This window comes from Oxyura jamaicensis, assembly GCF_011077185.1.
Source record: "Oxyura jamaicensis isolate SHBP4307 breed ruddy duck chromosome 30 unlocalized genomic scaffold, BPBGC_Ojam_1.0 oxy30_random_OJ102, whole genome shotgun sequence".
In the NCBI taxonomy this organism is placed as follows: domain Eukaryota; kingdom Metazoa; phylum Chordata; class Aves; order Anseriformes; family Anatidae; genus Oxyura; species Oxyura jamaicensis.
In genome coordinates this window covers 1-16,808 of record NW_023304895.1, presented here as the reverse complement: position 1 = coordinate 16,808, position 16,808 = coordinate 1, and the positions used below count along the sequence as shown (strand labels likewise).

The 16,808-nt window shown below is 61.2% G+C and overlaps 2 protein-coding genes across 2 annotated transcripts; one reads left to right on the top strand and one right to left on the bottom strand.

The window, feature by feature from the left end:
* Window positions 1-151: 151 nt before the first annotated feature.
* C3 (complement C3) lies at window positions 152-12,454 on the bottom strand. Its single transcript, XM_035313185.1, has 31 exons — window positions 12,314-12,454; window positions 11,364-11,556; window positions 10,878-11,037; window positions 10,484-10,554; window positions 10,278-10,372; window positions 10,114-10,196; window positions 9,912-10,002; window positions 9,694-9,796; window positions 9,153-9,273; window positions 8,596-8,711; window positions 8,169-8,315; window positions 7,223-7,435; window positions 6,917-7,111; window positions 6,304-6,465; window positions 6,088-6,217; window positions 5,791-5,862; window positions 5,472-5,672; window positions 5,059-5,170; window positions 4,608-4,693; window positions 4,153-4,292; window positions 3,840-4,052; window positions 3,456-3,522; window positions 2,998-3,084; window positions 2,706-2,909; window positions 2,386-2,461; window positions 2,145-2,304; window positions 1,893-1,988; window positions 1,612-1,762; window positions 1,323-1,486; window positions 798-956; window positions 152-340 (listed from the first exon to the last, which is right to left on the bottom strand). The coding sequence occupies exons 1-31, from the start codon at window positions 12,376-12,378 to the stop codon at window positions 167-169; spliced, it is 4,107 nt and encodes a 1,368-aa protein (XP_035169076.1). The 5' UTR covers window positions 12,379-12,454; the 3' UTR covers window positions 152-166.
* A 1,371-nt stretch (window positions 12,455-13,825) lies between these two features.
* On the top strand, window positions 13,826-16,603 carry LOC118158513 (proto-oncogene vav-like; the record flags this gene model as incomplete). Its single annotated transcript, XM_035313184.1, has 7 exons — window positions 13,826-14,219; window positions 14,723-14,839; window positions 14,945-15,003; window positions 15,090-15,155; window positions 15,648-15,756; window positions 15,866-15,955; window positions 16,412-16,603. Coding segments are annotated over exons 1-7 (837 nt in total), but the record flags the coding sequence as incomplete, so codon positions are not given.
* Between the last annotated feature and the right edge of the window lie 205 nt (window positions 16,604-16,808).

Sequence of the window (16,808 nt, the reverse complement as noted above, 5' to 3'; positions counted from 1 at the left end):
GGGACCTGGAGGGGACATGGGGATCTGGAGGGACAGGGGTATGTGGAGAGGGATAGTAGGGGGACATGGGAATATGGGTGACATGAGAGACATGGAAGGGGACATGGAGGGACATGAGGGGACATGGAGGAGATGTGGGACATGGTGGGAACAAGAAGAGGACACATCAGGGGACACTTGTGGACTCACCCATCTTCACGTCCTCCACGTCCACCCGCAGGTCAAAGTTGTCACACTTGTTTTCCTTCTCAGGGACCTTGGCGTTGTAGACGGTCACCACTGTCATCGTCCCTTTGCCTGTGCCCTCAGCTTTCACCGTGAAGTCCTCGTTCAGCTTGGTCTGTGGGGACAGGGGACATTGGGGGAGGGACAGAGGACATTGTGAGGGGACAGGGGATGCTGGAGAGGGACAAAGGATGTTGGAGAGGGACAGGGACATATTCTGGGAGGGATGTGGAGGGGATGTGGCATCCTGGGCAATGGAAGGACACTGGGACATGGAGGGGACACAGACATCCCAGGACATGGAGGGGCATGCAGGGGACACGGCTACTGCAAGACACAAAGGTCATAGGGACATCCCTGGAGGGTATGGGGACATTCCAGGACACGGAAGGACTCAGAGGGGACAGGAAAGTCAGACGACACGGAGGGACGTGAAAGGGATGGGAACACCCCAGGACACAAAGGGGACAGCACTGGCAGGGCACTCAGTGCCACCAAGGTGCCCCAAAGTGCCACTTCCCCGCTGTCCTGGTGGCAGCCACCAGCGATATGGGTGATGAGGGTGCCGGTACCTCGGCAGAGCGTGCCACCAGGGCGTTGCTGTTCTCGATGCGGTAGGTGATAGCGTTGGCGCGGCGCGGCAGCAGCACCGACACATCAAGGTTGAGCTTAAGCTGCCGCGGCATCAACATCTGGTACTGGGCCAGCGCCTGGAACACCATGATGGTGGCCTGCGGGAACACCGCCCGTGTCACCACGGCTTGGGGACACCGGCTGGGGCATCCCCAGAGCCTCCTGGATGGCCCCAAATCCGAGGTCACCCCAAGTTCTGGAGCCACCTCGTGTCACTTGAAGACTCTCAGGGGGTCCTAAAGACCAGAGGTGGACCCTGAGAGACAGGACATGTCCCTGGAGACCCCCACGGTCCAGAGGGGTCCCCAGGGGACCCCCACTTTCCTGGGGGTTCCCAGTGACCCCCGGACCCCCCAATAAAGCCATCAACCCCTCCTCTTCCCCCCCACCAACCTCCAGTCCTCCATGGCCGTGGGGTCCAAAGCAGCACACAAGGGTAGATGCTGGGCATGTTCGTAACCCACCTGGGTGGATCCATAGCCACCACCGAAGTAGTTCTGCTGGGACAGCCACTGGACCACCGGTCCCGTCAGCTCCATCTTCTCCATGTGCAGCAGGGCCAGCAGGGCATAGGACGTCCCCTCGATGTTGTAGGTATGGGCATTGCGTTCCACCCAGCGGATGCCACCTGAGGCGACACCGAGCCCTCAAAACCCACCCTTGGTGGCAATTTGTCATCCTCATCCCACACCAGCACCCAGCGGGTGACCCATAACCCGGCCCCCAGGTGTATCCCCCCCATTGGGACATCACCTTTGGAGCTCTTCATGAGAACTTTCTCGCTGTTGAGTTTCCCTGCCAGGACCAGGGCATAGGAGGTTAGGGCCACCGTGTAGGGTCGGGCCAGTGATTGGTACCTCCGAGCAAGGTATTCAGAGGCTTTGGTGATGCTCCCGTCCAAGCTCTGAGCAGAAAGGATGGCGGTTTAGATTCTCAGGCGGCTGCTATAAGGGTTGGGCACCTCGCCTTGAAGCGCCGCCCTTCTGTGTGACGGGTGCCTGCTGTCTCCCCTCTCCCCACGCTGGGCTACTCACTTTGACATGGTCCTTGCAGATCTGCCGGGCTTCCTGCAGCGCGATGAGGACAAAAGCTGTGAGTGACACCTCCGGCTCAGCACCCTCGTAGCCTCCCTGCGTGATAAAAGGGTGGAAAAATCCTCAGATCTATGTCCACATAACACTTGTTCCTGTTGCCCAGTGCAGTTCTTTTCCACCCACAGCTCATCCCAAAAGCGCATCCTTGAGCCAAAGGGTTTGGCCATGAGTAGGGTTTGTGTCCCACCATACCACCATCTCCTTGTGGATGACAGGAGCATCTTCTTGGAAGATCCCATCTGGCTTCTGCTTCTCCAGGATGAGCCACTTGACAGCCCCACAAACCACCTCTGGCTCGATGTCCACTATCTTGATGGCCATAGCAAAGACCTTGGCCACATAGGCTGTCAACCTGGGGACAGGGAGACCTCACTGTCCCGTCCAGCCCCACCACCTGGACCCCCCAGGGATGAGCTGGAAATGGGACCCTCACCAGGTGCTGGATGGGCGGTTGGCAAAGGCAGCATAGGAGCTGTCTTCTTTCCGGAAAGCGAGTTGTTGGGTGTAACCTGGTGAGGAGATGGCAGTTGGCCTATGCAAGGAACACCTGGGGGTGGCTTCAGACCACCAACCCCCCCTCTGGTGCACATCCCAGTGCAAACCACTAGCTCTAGAAATCCCCAAACTGGCAGCACTCAAGCCATGTCCTCTCCAAAGATGCAAATTGCTTTATCCCCTTGGGTGATGGTGACATTTTGCACCCCATAGGAGGAGACCGAGGGGATGCTCTTATCCCCCTGGGGATGCTCCTACCCTTTCTAATCAAGGTGATGGACTCGGCGCGGCGGTCGACGCCTAAGCTCTCCCACTGGTTTGTGCTGTCCAGGTAGTGGACAGCAATGACGGTGGGTGTCATCCCAATCATGTTCTGCTCCCCGCAGCCCGATGGTGTCACAATGAGGTGCTTCAGCTTGTTTCCATCGATGGCCTTCTCCACCATGATGGACACGGGGTTGCCTGGACCAGGGGAAGGAAAGATGTCAGGCTGGGAGCGTCCTGTCCCCTCCCAGCCCATCCCTTTGCATTCCCTCTCCCCTGCTGTCACCTTGGATGCTGACTTTTGTCTCTGACTCAGTGTTGGGGACGATGTCGGAGAGGTTTGCTGCTGTCACCTTCACTTCTTGGACACCATCTGCAGGGCAGGGAGGCCAGGATGGAGGTGGGTGGCCCCAAACCCTTCATCTCCCCCTTCCCTGAGGTGACCCGGCCCTGCTCCAGATCCATACCAGGGTGTCCTTCCTCCCTCAGGATGCCCCTGCTCCACAGTTTGATGTCCCTGGATACCTAGGATACCTCAGCCCAATAGTGGGGCATCCCTTGTCCCCCAGGATTCCCCAGCTCCATAGCAGAATGTCCCTTGTCCCCCAGGATACTCAAGTCCTGCTCTTGATGGTACATTCATCATGCCCCAGACACACAACGGGATTTCCCAGTTTCTCTTGTCCCCCACTCAGTGTCCCCATGGGGATTAGACATCCCCAAGACCAGCCAGGGGCTACTCACTGTGTCCTCTCGTCTTTGGGTCCAGCTCAACTATCTTCACTGTCTTCTCCAGCCTCATCCCTTCAGGCTGCAGAGGTGAGAGGCCAATGATCAAGGCTGGGCTGGTTTTGAGCTACCCCTTCCCAGCCTCTCCAGGTTGATGAGGAAAGGTGTTCCAGTGTAAACCAGCACATGAAGGTTATGGGACAAAATGGGAGAGCCCCCAGGAGACCACCCTTGGGCATCCTGAATGGGGAATCCTTCAACCCTGGGTACCAACACCAGGATGAAGTGTAGATGGGGATGCACAGGGATATCAAGAGGACCAGGAAGAGCGGGGGACCTCTCACAGACCAAGGTGGCACTGCACGGTAGAGGTACCATGAGCGGCGATGACCCACTCACCACAACTTTGAGCTTCTTCTTGACACCATCAGACACAAAGCTGCCCCAGACAGCCGCCTTCACCTCGACATCGTGCTGCCCCAGCTGCAAGGGCACGATGACAAAGGGCACAGCACGCGATGACTGGGCTTCCAGATCGAAGACCTGCTGGTAACGAGCCTTGGAGGTGGAGGCACTGCACAGGGCTGGGTTGTACATCAGTTCCACACGCACCTGTGGGCACAGAAAAATGTTTTCTGTGAGGTTCTAATGGCCACAGACCCCCCCCCCCCCCCCCCCCCCACCAAAGCCCAGGGGTGGGCCACCCACCAACCTTGATCTTGTTCTTCCAGTAGTTGTAGAGGATGGCACGGATCTCCACCTGCTCGTTCCTTACCACCGAGTAAGGCAGGCGCAGGTCGATGAAGAAATCCTTCATCACTGTTATCTCATAGGGGTCAGCAACGCACAGCCCTGCATAGCGGTCCCCGAGGATGTGGGGTTCAAGCTCATGAGCTCGCTTGGCACAGGGACATCCTCAAGGCTTTGGAACATCTCTCAAGTCTCACAGAGTTCCCTCCAGGTGTGAGGGGCCCCTCAAGTCCCATGGATCTCCCCAGAGTTTGGAACTCTCTCCAGTTACACATCCCTCCATGATTTTGGAGACAGCCCCCCCCTCCCCCCCCAAAGCCAAAGTAATCCCTCCAGGTTTTGGGGACTCCTCAAGTCCCAGAGACCACCCCCAAGGTTTGGGGAACCTCTTGGCCCCTCTGAAATCCCTCCACGTACCCTTTTTCTTAGAGAGGCTGATGGCCAGGACCTCCCAGGTGGTGATGGAGTCCTTCAAGTATACAGGCAGTGTTTTCGTGGAGATGCTGGAGGGGATGTAAACCACCAAGGGGGGGGGGGTCACAGCTAGCCCCAAGCTGGACCAGAAGGGTGTAAGAAGCCACTGAGCTGGGCCGGGGGGGTGTAGGTGACCACTGAGCTGGATGGGTGGGGTGCAGGTGGCCTATGAGCTGGATCAAGGGGTCGTAGTTGGTCCCAAAGCAGCAGGAGGGGGGCATATGGGGCCCTAGTCTAGACTGAGGGGGTCACATCTGGTCCCCAAGCTGGGCAAATGGGGGTTCAGAGGTAAATGGATCAGAGGTAATGGATCACCAGGCTGAGACACGGGGTGGTGATGACCCTAAGCCAGGCCGGGGTGGCAACGGTACTGGGGCGAGGTTGGGGGGCTCACCCCAGTTCGTTGGGTGGCTCTGTCAGCTCCTCCACCTGCCATAGCCAGCTCTCTGGGAAGAGGCTCCGTGAGGTGATGTCTTCATCATCCAGGAAGCCACCGTCCATCTCACCTAGGGATAGCAGCAGCCCTCTCAACCACGGCTGTGGGATCCCAGCCCTGGGTGTGGGTGGCATCACCCCCAGAATCATTCAAGCACCATCCTTGTATTGCCCAAGCATCATCTAGGCATCACCCAACTTCTACCCAGGCATCGCCCAACCTCTGTCCAACTTTTGCCCAACCCTTGCCCAAGCATCGCCCAACCCTTGCCCAAGTTTCAGTGAAACTTCCCCCAGTCTTCACCCCAGCATTTCTCAGACTTTGCCCAACCACCATGCCTTGCCACCACCCCACCATTGCCCAGCACTTGCTTCGAGCCAGCTCGAGATAGGACTCGCGCTGCTTCTGGTCACGGATGCCCTTGATGTAGGTGCAGCAGTTGAGGAAGGCCTGGGTACAGGCGTTGCCGTCCAGGATGTAGGTGGCCCGTTTCTCGCAGCTGTAGCCCATGAGGTTCTCCTTCATGCCATCCTCACAGCACTTGCGCAGATTCTTGTCGGTGTACTCAGCCGCTGCCAGCACCCAGATGGCACCCTCAGGACATGGGACACTCCAGCATCCCCAGTGAGGGAAGGACAGTCTTGTGTCCCCAGGGACACGGGACAATCTGGTGTCCCTGGGGCCACCTACCCTTTTGGCCTTTGTACTCGATGAGCTGCAGGCTGCGGCGCTTGCGTTTCGCAGGCTTTGCGCAGTAGACATCTGGGGACAGAGGTGACTTGTGTCAGGGCCCCAGTGTGCCACAGCCCCAAGCCCCAGGGGCTACATCCCCATCCCTGAGGTGCCAAATCCCCATCCCCAAGGTGTCACCTCCCCCAGCCCCAGGGTGACACAACCCAATGCTAAGGATGTCATAGCCCCAGCCTTGGGGTGTCTCATCCCTAGAGTGTCACCCCAGGCTGTCCCCAATCCCAGCGTGTCCCCTACCAGATCTCTGTGGCGTGTTGATATTCACGCTGGAGGCCAGGCTGAGGCCAGCATCTGCAAAGACACCGATGTGATCCCTCCCACTGCCGGCGGTGCAGCCAATGTCACTCTTCTCCACCGTGTCCCAAACCTGTAGCCGACAAGGGAGAACCATGACAGCGACTGCTGTCACCTGGGGATGGTGGGGACAGTAGGGAGGGGATCCTGGGTGCTCACCTTGGTCTGGGTGAACTTGTTCTTCTTGCTGAGGACAAAGACGCCCTTGTCCACGGCCACCAGCCCCACGTGGGCCTTGTGGTCACCCTCGATGCGCAGCCGCATGGGTGTCCCAGGTTCGTGCACCCGGCTGTCAGCTTCTGTCGCTCCCTTCACTACCAGCTATAGGGTACACCGCAGGTTTGAGGTCATGGGGCACCCAAAAAGCCTTCAACACCCCCAAGAGCTGCCCCATGGGTGCCCCCACAAGGTGCTGGAGTCCTCCAGAAGTGGATGATGGCTGTGTCTCATGCCATGAGACATCTGGACTACCAATGAGCTACCTGGACCATCCACCGACCACTTAAAGCATTCATGGGATGCCCAGGACACCCATGGGATGTCCAAGGCCCTTATGGGACACCCAAGATTCCCAAGGACGTTCAAGCCCCCCTAGAACAGAGAACCCCTTCATAGGCCACCTGATTCCCCCAAGGACTATCCAAATCACCTAATGCCACCCAAAAACATAATCGACCTCAAGGTCCTCTCAAGGGCCACCTAAACCCCTTCCAAAGGCCAACCAATGCCCCCATGACCCCCTCGACCCCTGGGGTGATGGAGACACGCTCACACTGCCCATGCAGGTGTCCTTGACATCAACCCAGACGGAGTCAGCAACGATCTCGTTTGGCATCACGTAGTAGTAGGCCACAATGCGGAAGGAAGGGATGAGGTTGGCTGTCACCGGCAGTGACATGGTGACCAGGCTTTGGTCACCTTCACGTGGCTGCCTCCCCACATGGACAATGTGCCCCTTGCTCAGGATCTGTGGTGGGCAAGAAAAGTCAGGGTGGGTGGGTGCCCAGGGTGGGTGGGTGCCCAGACACCCAGAGCCCTGGGATGGGGACAGATGGGTGGCAGAACCAGCTGTGCTCACCAGGTAGGTGAAGTAGGAAACGGATTTGCGGACGGCATCGCTGTTGCTCTTGAGGTGGAAGTTCACAGGGAGGTTGTCACCAGGCTGCACCTCGCTGGCCCCTACAGCCAGGTGGAGGAAGTTGCCGGAGTTCCCTTGGCTCTTGTATGCCTCCGCAGTCATCTGCCGCGAGGCCTGGCGGTCAGGCAGCAGGTCATTCTGGTCTGTAGTGACCTGCAGCATGGAGGACACAGCAGCACTTGGTCAACAGGGAGAGGCAGGAACCTGGACAGGAGTCACCATGGAGATCTTGACCACCATGGAAATCTTGGCTGCCACAGACGACTTGGCCATCATGGAGGTCTTGGCCACCATGGAGGTCTCAGCCATCCTGTTCCCCGTGACCTCACTGCTCTGGTCCTTGGCTTTCCTGGTCATCTCAGACACCCTGCATGTTTTGGACACCCTGATTCCCTTGATGTTGGACATCTTGTTTTTCAGTCCCCTTGGGTGGCTTTGCTATGCTGGTCTCTGATCATTCTGGCCCTGAGTCACCCTGGATGACTTGGTCAACCCAATTGCCCCAGCCATCACAGTCCCCCTGACACCAGCCATCCTGCTCCTTGGTCAATGGTGACCAAGAACACCATGTCCTGGTCCTCGGTCATTCTGGCCATGTTGACCACCATAGTCATCTCTGCCATGCATGTCCCCCCAACTATGGCCATCTTGGTCCTTTGTCAATGGTACCTGAAGTAGTTCTGATGCGTGGCCCCACCATAGATGTCTACTCCATCCTGGTCCCCCAACCCTACTGTCCTGAACCCTGGTCAATGGTGACCATGCTGTCCACGGTCCTTTGTCACCCTGGACATCTTGGTCACCTCAGTTGTCTCAGTGAAGCCAGTCCCCACATCCTGTCCCCAGCCATCCCAGCCCCAAGGTCCTTGTCCCCGTCCCCACTCACGGTGATGGTGACGGAGTCCTTGTTGGCTGGCATGTTGAGGACCAGCTTGGCGGTGCCATCGCGCTGGGTGGAGACGAGGCCCTGGAAGTTCTGGGCCTTGACACGGATGCGCGGAGCTGGGGAATTGTCAGGATTGGTGACATAGACCTGTGGAGAATGAGGTATGGCATGGGACACATGGCACAGGGACACAACTCAGCATGGGGGCGCAGCACATGCAGGTGACATGGGGACACAGCATGGCACAGGGACAGACTTCAATCCTGTGCCATCCAGGTGGCACAGGGACAGACCCTGGTTCCAGGTCCCCTCACCCACAGACCCCTGGGCTTCCCCTTTCCCCATCCCCATGCAGAAGACCCTGGTGCCACTGGGGTCCTGGGCTGACACCACCATTGTCCCCATCCCTGTCCCCAGGTGCCATTACCGTGAGGTCGAAGGGCATTCCCGGCTTGAAATACTTGGGGGTGTGGGTGAAGTGGATGGTGTACGGGGACGTCACAATGTGGATGCCAGTGCGCTGTGCCTCCACCATGTCACTGCCTGCGGTGGCCATGGGGATGGTAATGTCACCTGGTGCCAGGCCAGGGCTCCTCATCCCCCAGGGAACAGCCCTGTCGGACCTCAGATGGCCCTGGTTGTTCCCATCCATACTGTCCCCATCTCTGCCTGTCCTCATCCCTGCTGTCCCCAACCCCATGTGTCCCCATCCTTGCTGTCCCCAGCCCCACGTGCTCCTGTCCCCATGCATCCTTGTCCTTTCTGTCCCCAACCCCACGTATCCACAGCTCCACATGTCCCTGCTGGCCCCATCCTTCTATGACCCCACGTGTCCTCATATGTCCCCCCCATGCCCCCAAACCCATCCAAGTCACTGAGGACCGTGACAGACACATACAGGACGTGGCCTGACATGTGCCAGCTGTCCCCACACTGCATACCCAACACTGCATGTCCCCACACTGCATATCCCCCCCTGCATACCTGACTCGGTGAGGACAGTGACAGTGACATAGAGCGAGTGTCCCACCAGCTCCTGAATGTTGACGAATCGCTGCCGCAGCATGTCCATGGAGAGTGAAGCCTCCCCGTCCCCATCAACCACCTGCAGCACGGGGTCAGTGGGACAGGGGACAGCCATGGGGACCGGGATGGGGATGTGGATGGGCATGGAGACGGGGGACAGCCATGGGGATCAGGACAGGGATGGGATGGGGACAGGGGGGCTCAGCAGAGATAGGGATGGGGATGTGGCACAGGGATGGGGACAGGGGACAGCAGGGCTTAGCAGGGGTAAGGACAGGGAGACAGCACAGCGATAGGAACTCATCAGGGGCTCAGTGGGTAGAGGGGACGGGCAGGGTTCGGGACAACGACAGCATGCCTCTGTGGGGACAAGGATGGGGACAGGGACAGGGATTGGGGACAGGGGATGGCAGAGCTCAACAGGGGACAAGTATGAGGGACACACAGCTCAGCAGGGGACTGGAATGGGGACAGTGGGCAGGAATGGGGACAGGGCCACCTGGATGCGCTGCAGGGACTGGGGGATGCTCTTCTTCTCGTCATCCACCATAACGCCGAAGAGGACGAAGGCTGTCCCCGTCAGACGCTTCCCATACAGGTACCTGGGGAAAAGTCACCTCTGTCACCATCACCCCACATCCCCCTCACCACCCGTCCTCATCACTGCCACCCAATATCACCACGTTGTTTTGGGGTGTGTGTCCCCCCCCAACACACTTGGCTGTGACGGACACCCGGAAATTCTCCTTCCTGTCGATGTAGAGGAACTTCTCCTCGGGCTCCAGGGTCACCTCAAAGCTTGGCAGCACTGTGGAAGGGACACCCGATGTCCACTGGGGCACGAGGGACGGAGGGATTGGGATCAGGGGGGGGACACCCAATGGACCCCCACATCTGGAGCCCCCCTACCCTGCCGTACCATACTCCTTGACTTCGAATTGGGTGCTGAAGACCTGTTCTTGCGAGTCCTCAAATTTGGCCATGATGGTCCACGTCCCCAGGCTGGAAGAGGTGGGGACAGGGTGAGGGGACAAGGACAGGGCCAGAGGTGTGCCTGGGCTGTTCTGGGAGGGGGACACCCACCTGACAACCTCGGGCAGGTTGTGGTTGAGGGAGAAGATCCCGTTCTTCATGGGGGAGGACACGGGCACTTGTTTGATGATGACATTGTCAGGTGTCTGCAGGGACATGGGGAGGTTGGGAATGGTGAGATGTGTGGGGGGTGGCTGTGTCCCCGTGCCACCACGTCCCCGTGCCACCACGTCCCCATGCCACTGGCAGGCACCCACCTTGATCTCCACAATAACCGTCTTGAGCACCGGCTCCATGAAGTGGCTCAGGGCAAAGAGACGGCAGAGCACTGTGGGGGGGGGGACACAGGGGGCAGGATGAGGGGGACATTGTGGGGACATCCACGAATGGGTGTTAGACCCCAGCAGGGATGGCCCAGAACGGGTGCTGGGGCCCTCTGGAGATGTGCCCGCACGGATGCTGGACCCCAGCGAGGACATCACGGTGAGGTCCCCATATGGGTCCTGGACCCCAATAGGGGCCATAAAGAGAATGGCCCCAAATGGGTGCTGAAGCCCAGCACCTCAAGGTCCCACCAGCACCCCAAGGTGCCATGGAGGGGACCCAGCTCCCTAAGGACACCACAACGGGACCCAGCACCCCGGGACGGACCGGTGGAGCCGGGGGTGTAGATGGGCTTGTCGGTCTGCAGGAAGATGTGGCCGCTCTGCAGTGACACCAGCAGCACCTTCTCCACGGTCACCTGGCCCACGCGTGCTGTGACTGCCACGTACTGCTTCCCCACCACCGATGGCAGCAGCTTGGCCAGCACCTGCAGGGACAGGGGACACCAGGTGGCACCCCGGGGATGGGGATGCCAGGTGGCAGTCCTCAAGCACTCTGAGGTGACCGTCCCCAAGGACCCCAGGGCTACTGTCCCCAAGGACCCCAAGGTGACCATCCCCAGGGACCCTGGGACAACTGACCCCAAGGACCCCAGGGTGACAGTCCCTGTGGTCCCTTTGGTAGCCATCCTCCTCCAGGCCCCACCAGCCCTGTGGAGATTCTCCTCTGTCTCGTACAGGGTTGAGCTCTCCCCAGGGTTGAGCAAGGAGGGGTCGTGACCGGCAGGGAGGTGACACGCGCGCGGTGGCAGACCTTGATGGTGGCAGTGGTCATCATGCCGTGGGTGGCGTTTAGCTGCCTGCGGACCTGGTGGAGCACCTGACGCTTCTGGGGAAAGTCCTGGACTAGGATGGTGGCCTCAGTAGTCGCCGACAGCCCCGGCGCCTCCAGCACCACCTGCTCATCCGTCTCCAGCCGCAGCACTGCCGGCGTCACCATCGTCACCCTTGGGGACATCACCCGTCATGGGGGGGGGAGGGGCTGTGCCACGGCCCCAGCTTTTCCCAGTCTGCCCCACCACAGCACCCCCGCTCCATCCCCGAAACCACCCTGGGGACCCCATGGCACCCAGTTCTGTGGAGAGATCCTGACCGGTGCCCCCTCAGCACCTTGGGGACACCCTGATCTGCCCCATGGGCCTAAGGCACCCCTAAACTGCCCACTGCACCCCCAAATCCCTCATCGTACCCCTATATCCCCCATCGCACCCCCAAATCCCCCCATTGCCCTCCAGCATCCACTCCCAGGGGAGTCCCAAAAAGGTGGGGGGGGGGGTCTTCGTGGTGTGGCGTTCCTGAACGGGGAGGGGGGGGGGTTCACAACTTGAGGTGGTGCTTGTGGGTCTGGGGATCCTGTATGTGGGGGTCTCATTTAGGATAGGGGGGTCCTGGCCACAGAGTGGGGCCAATCTGGGGGGGGTGGGGGGTCTCTGTAATAGGGGTTTCCACTATGGGGGTCCCACCTAGGGTGGGGGGGGGGTCTAGGTCAGGGGGGCAGGGGGGCTGACAGATATTGGGGTCCTGGGAGGGGCAGTCTTGCAGGATCCCAGGGTGGGGGTCCCATGTGTGGGCGTGTCCCATGGGTGGTGGGGTCCCCAGAAAAGGGGTTCCTAATTGGTGGGGGGGTCCCATGGGTACCAGGGAAATCCCAGGGGGGGTGGGATTATGGGGGGGTGTCCCATGGGTGGGGAGGGGGTGACTTACATCTGTGCGGGGGCAGGGGTGGCGTGCAGCAGCAGGAGGATGAGGGGCAGCACCCGAGGCCCCATGGCTGCAGGGGGGTCGGCGACGGGGGAGGCAGGGCAGGGGGGGCCCCTTATGTCCACGCCACTGGTTAATGGGTAACCCACACCCACATGCCCGGGGCCACCCACGTCACCACCCCGGTGTCACCCACGCCAGCACCCTGCGGACACTGGGGGGGTCACCCACACACAGCAGGGTGGGGGGGGTCCACCTGGGTGGGGGGCTGAAGCTGGGGGGGGAGGCTGAGATGGGGGGGTCACCCCCCAGGGGGGCATAAGGGTAGGGAAGGACACCTGGTCACCCATGCGTGTGCCCCCCCCCCCCCCCCCCCAAAAAAAAAGGAGGGGCTGCCGGGAGGCCCAGGTCCTTCCTCATTTCGGGGAAGGCGGCTGGCGGGGGGCCACGGCCCTTGCGACACCGCCTAGGGGAGGGACAGCAAGGGGGGGGGAGGAAAGGGGGAACACGGGGCACGACAGGGAGTGGGGGGTCCTGGGTCACCATCCCAAGACACCTGGGTCCCTGGGGGTCCCAGGTCACCGTCCCTGGGCACTTGGGCCCCTGGGACACCGTCCCCGGGCACTTGGGTCCCTTGGGGACCTGGGTCACTGTCTCCAAGCACCTGCAGCCCTGGGGGTCCCAGGTCACTGTCCATGGCCACCTGGGTCCCTTGGGGCCCCCATGGACCAGGACAGGTCACCGTGCCCGACACCTGGGTCCCCATGGACCAGGACCAGGCCACCACCCCATCCAGCTGGGCCCCCCCCGGGCCCCCTCAACCTCCAGCCATGCCAGTGGGGCCCCACAGGGACCCAAGGGTGCCATTTCCTCCCCAGCCCGACATCTGGGCGCCCGCTCCCGTCATCCCCCGCAGCTCCCCGGGGCGCAGGCGCAGCACCCCGCTCCGACGGCTTCCGGCCCCCGCGATCCCAAGGCCTCGGTCGGGCCCCACCGCCGCTCTTCCCCCAGGCGGGGGGTCCCCAAGGTCACCGGACCCCCACCCACCACCACCACCACCCCCACCCCAAGACACGGGAGCGGAGGGGGAAGGAACGCATCCCCTCCCGGACGTGGTGGCAGCGGTAGGAAGACGAAGGTTTCCGCCTGCTCCTCCCCACGGCCGCGCCGCGGGGCCCCGGCGCCATCATCTCCTCCCCAGGTGTGGGCGTTCTGGGGGGGCAAGGACCCCCCCGCTGCCGTGGGCTCCTCTCCAGAATTGGTCCCACCAGGATTCTGTTGCCATCGGCTCCTCTCCAGAAGGGGTTGCGCCACAGAACTTCGTCTTTGCTGCTGCTCCTGCCCAAAAGAGGTCCCACCAGGACCTCATCTTCATCGCCTCCTCCCTAGAAGTGGTCACACCTGGACCTCAACTGTAGTAGCTCCTCCCCAGACGTGACCCCACCAGGATCTACCTCCATCGGTTCCTCCCCAGGATTGGTCCCACCAGGACTCACCTCCATCGCCTCTACCCCAGACTGACCTGACCTGGATCTACCTCCATCGGTCCCACCAGGACCCACCTCCATCACCTCCAACCCAGACGTGACCCCACCAGGACCCACCTCCATCGGTTCCTCCCAGACGTGACCCCAGCAGGACCCACCTCCATCTCCTCCACCCCAGACGTGGTCCCATCAGCCCCCCCCCAGCCCCCTCCAGTGCCATGGAAGCGTGGCGGCAGTGCGCCCGCTGGCTGGTGGCGGCACGGGTGCTCCCCGCGGGCCACCGGGCCAGCAGCCCCGGGGGACAGGTGTGGGACCTGGCGCAGGCCCTGCGGGATGGGGTGCTGCTCTGCCACCTCCTCAATGCTCTCCTGCCCCGTGCCGTGCCCCCTCGGGACATCTGCCCCCGCCCTCAGATGTCACAGGTGCGAATGGGGGCAAGAGGGAGGGGAGGGGAAATAGGGAGCAGGGACAGAATTGCCCCAGGGTGGGGGCATTGGGGTGCTGGGGCCAATGGGGATGATGGGGACAGTGACAAGACAGGGCTGGAGTCAATGGAAGTGACGGTGATGGTGGGGGGGGGGGGGGTGATGGGGACGGTGGGAGCAATGGTGACAATAGGGGTGATGGTGACAATGGGGCTGATGGTGACAGTGGAGGTGATGTGGACAACGGGGGTGATGTTGATGGTGACAGTGACCATCAGGGTGACAATGACCATGGCCACAACAATGAGGTTGATGGCCATGGCCATGGTGCCAATGAGGGTGACAGCGACAATGCTGGTGACTGCGATGACGATGGCGTGGCACTGACAAAATGCTGCCGAAAATGTTTTGGGGGGCGATGGTGAGGATGGGGGTGACCATGACAGTGACAGTGGGGGTGGTGGTGACAATGGGGGTGACGGTAACGTGTGACCCTGCAGTTCCTGTGCCTGAGGAACATCCGCACCTTCCTGACCGCCTGCGCCGACAAGTTCGGGCTCCCCAAGCATCGCCTCTTCGGAGCCTTCGACCTCTTCGATGTCCAGGACTTTGGCAAGGTGGGGGCGTTGGGGACACACTGGGGACCCCCAGGTGCCCGGCTACCACCCCCCCCACCCCATGACCCGGCCACCACCACCCCGGTGACCCATCCTTGTCCCCAGGTGATTGACACCCTCTCCACGCTGTCCTGGACCCCCATCGCCCAGAGCAAAGGCTTCACGTGAGTGCAGGAGACCCCCCCCAGGACCCCCAACCCCGGGGGGGGGGGCAGTCCCAACGGGACCCACATTGTGCCCCTCCCCCCAGACCCTTCCCCACCGAGGACTGCATTGGGGACGATGACATCTACAGCGGCCTCTCGGACCTCATTGAGTGAGTGGGGAAGGTTGGGAGGGATTGGGGGGGGCTCTGGGGGTCATTGGGGGGTATTAAGGGAGGGTGGGGAATGTTATGGGGTCCTGGGGGCTTTTAGGGGCTCCGGGAGGGTATTAAGGGGTGCTGGAAGGTCCTGGTGGCTTTGGGGTGTATTCAAGGTGCATTTGGGGGGTATTGGGGTGTCCTCGAGGGGTCAGGGGGATACTTGGGGGTACTTTGGGGTCCCTCGGGAATTATTGGGGCACTTTAGGGGTCGTTTGGGGGCCTCCAGAGTATCTGGGGGTTCTTGATTGAGACCCAGAGATTCCTGAGGGACCCTGGGGGGTACTTTGGTGGCTCTGGGGTACTTGGATAGGGACTGGGGGTACTCTCGGGGTAACCCGTGCATACCCAGAGGTGTTTCGGGTGGTTTCCAGGGTTATTTGGGGGGGGGGGGGGGATATCTGGGGGTATTCGGGGCACGGGAGGTACCGGGCTGTCCCCATGCAGCGACACGGCGGAGGAGGACGACGACCTCTACGACTGCGTGGAGGCCGAAAGGGACGACGGCGACGAGATCTACGAGGACCTGATGCGGGTGGAGCCCCCCCCGGCTACCGTGAGTGTCCCCCCCCGAGTTTTCGGGCCCCCCCCCCCCCCCACCGCTCGCTGCCAGGTGTCTGGGTGTCATCGTGTGTCCCCGCCCCGGGTCCTGCTGTTCCCTGCAGAAGGTGGAGGTGGACCGGAGGCTGTGCTGCCTCCAGGAGCTGTGGCAGACGGAGGAGAGGTACACGGAGACCCTGGAGTCCATCTGCCAGGTGGGAGGGGGACATGGGGACATGGGGGGGGGACATGGGGGGTGTGGGGGACATGGGGGGACACGGGGGTATTGGGGGATATGGGAGGACACGGGGAGTATGGAGGACATGGGGGGGGCACGGGGGAATATGGGGACATAAGAGGATGGGGGGAATAAGGGGACATGGGGGGACATGGGGACATTTGGGGGGACATGGGAGAATATGGGGATGGGGGCGGAAAATGAGGGGACATTTGGGGGGGGACAGGGGGACATCTGGGGGGGGACACAGGGGAACGGGGGTGTATGGACCACGTGGGGACACGAGGGGACATGGGGGGACACATGGGGGCACGGATGGAGGTGGTTACCCAGAGGATGGGACACGAGGACGGGGACAAGGGGGCGCTAGGACAGGTTCCCCAGTGCCCCCAGTTCCCCCTCCCAGTGCTCCCAATAAGCCCAGTGTCCACAGCACTTCCTGCGGCCGCTGCGGCACTTCCTGCAGCCCCAAGACCTCGAGAGCATCTTCATCAACATCGAGGTGACCCCAGTAACCCTTCCTAGTCCTCCCAGTTACCTTCCAGTGCTCCCAGAAATTGCAGTGACCCCCAGTAGTCCTTCCCAGTCCTCCCAGTTACCCCTCCCCATGCTCCCAGTACTCCCAGTAACCCCACCCAGTACTCCCATCAGGTGCAGTAACTCCCAGCAGCCCCTCCCAATGCTCCCAGGAGACCTCCAGGTGCTCCTATTGGGCACAGCAACTAGCAATTACCGCTCCCAGTGCTCCCAGTAACAGCCCAGTGCTCCCAGTTACCCCTCCCAGTGCTCCCAGTAACACCCCCTCCCCCCAGTAACCACAGATGGGGGGG

Coding starts and splice junctions, on each gene's coding strand:
- C3 (XM_035313185.1), bottom strand. CDS start 12,378: ATGGGGCCTCGGGTGCTGCCCCTCATCCTCCTGCTGCTGCACGCCACC. Junction 5,171..5,471: donor CTATCTCGAGCTGGCTCGAA/GCAAGTGCTGGG, acceptor TGCTATCCCTAG/GTGAGATGGACGGTGGCTTC. Junction 3,523..3,839: donor AGAAGAAGCTCAAAGTTGTG/GTGAGTGGGTCA, acceptor TCACCTCTGCAG/CCTGAAGGGATGAGGCTGGA.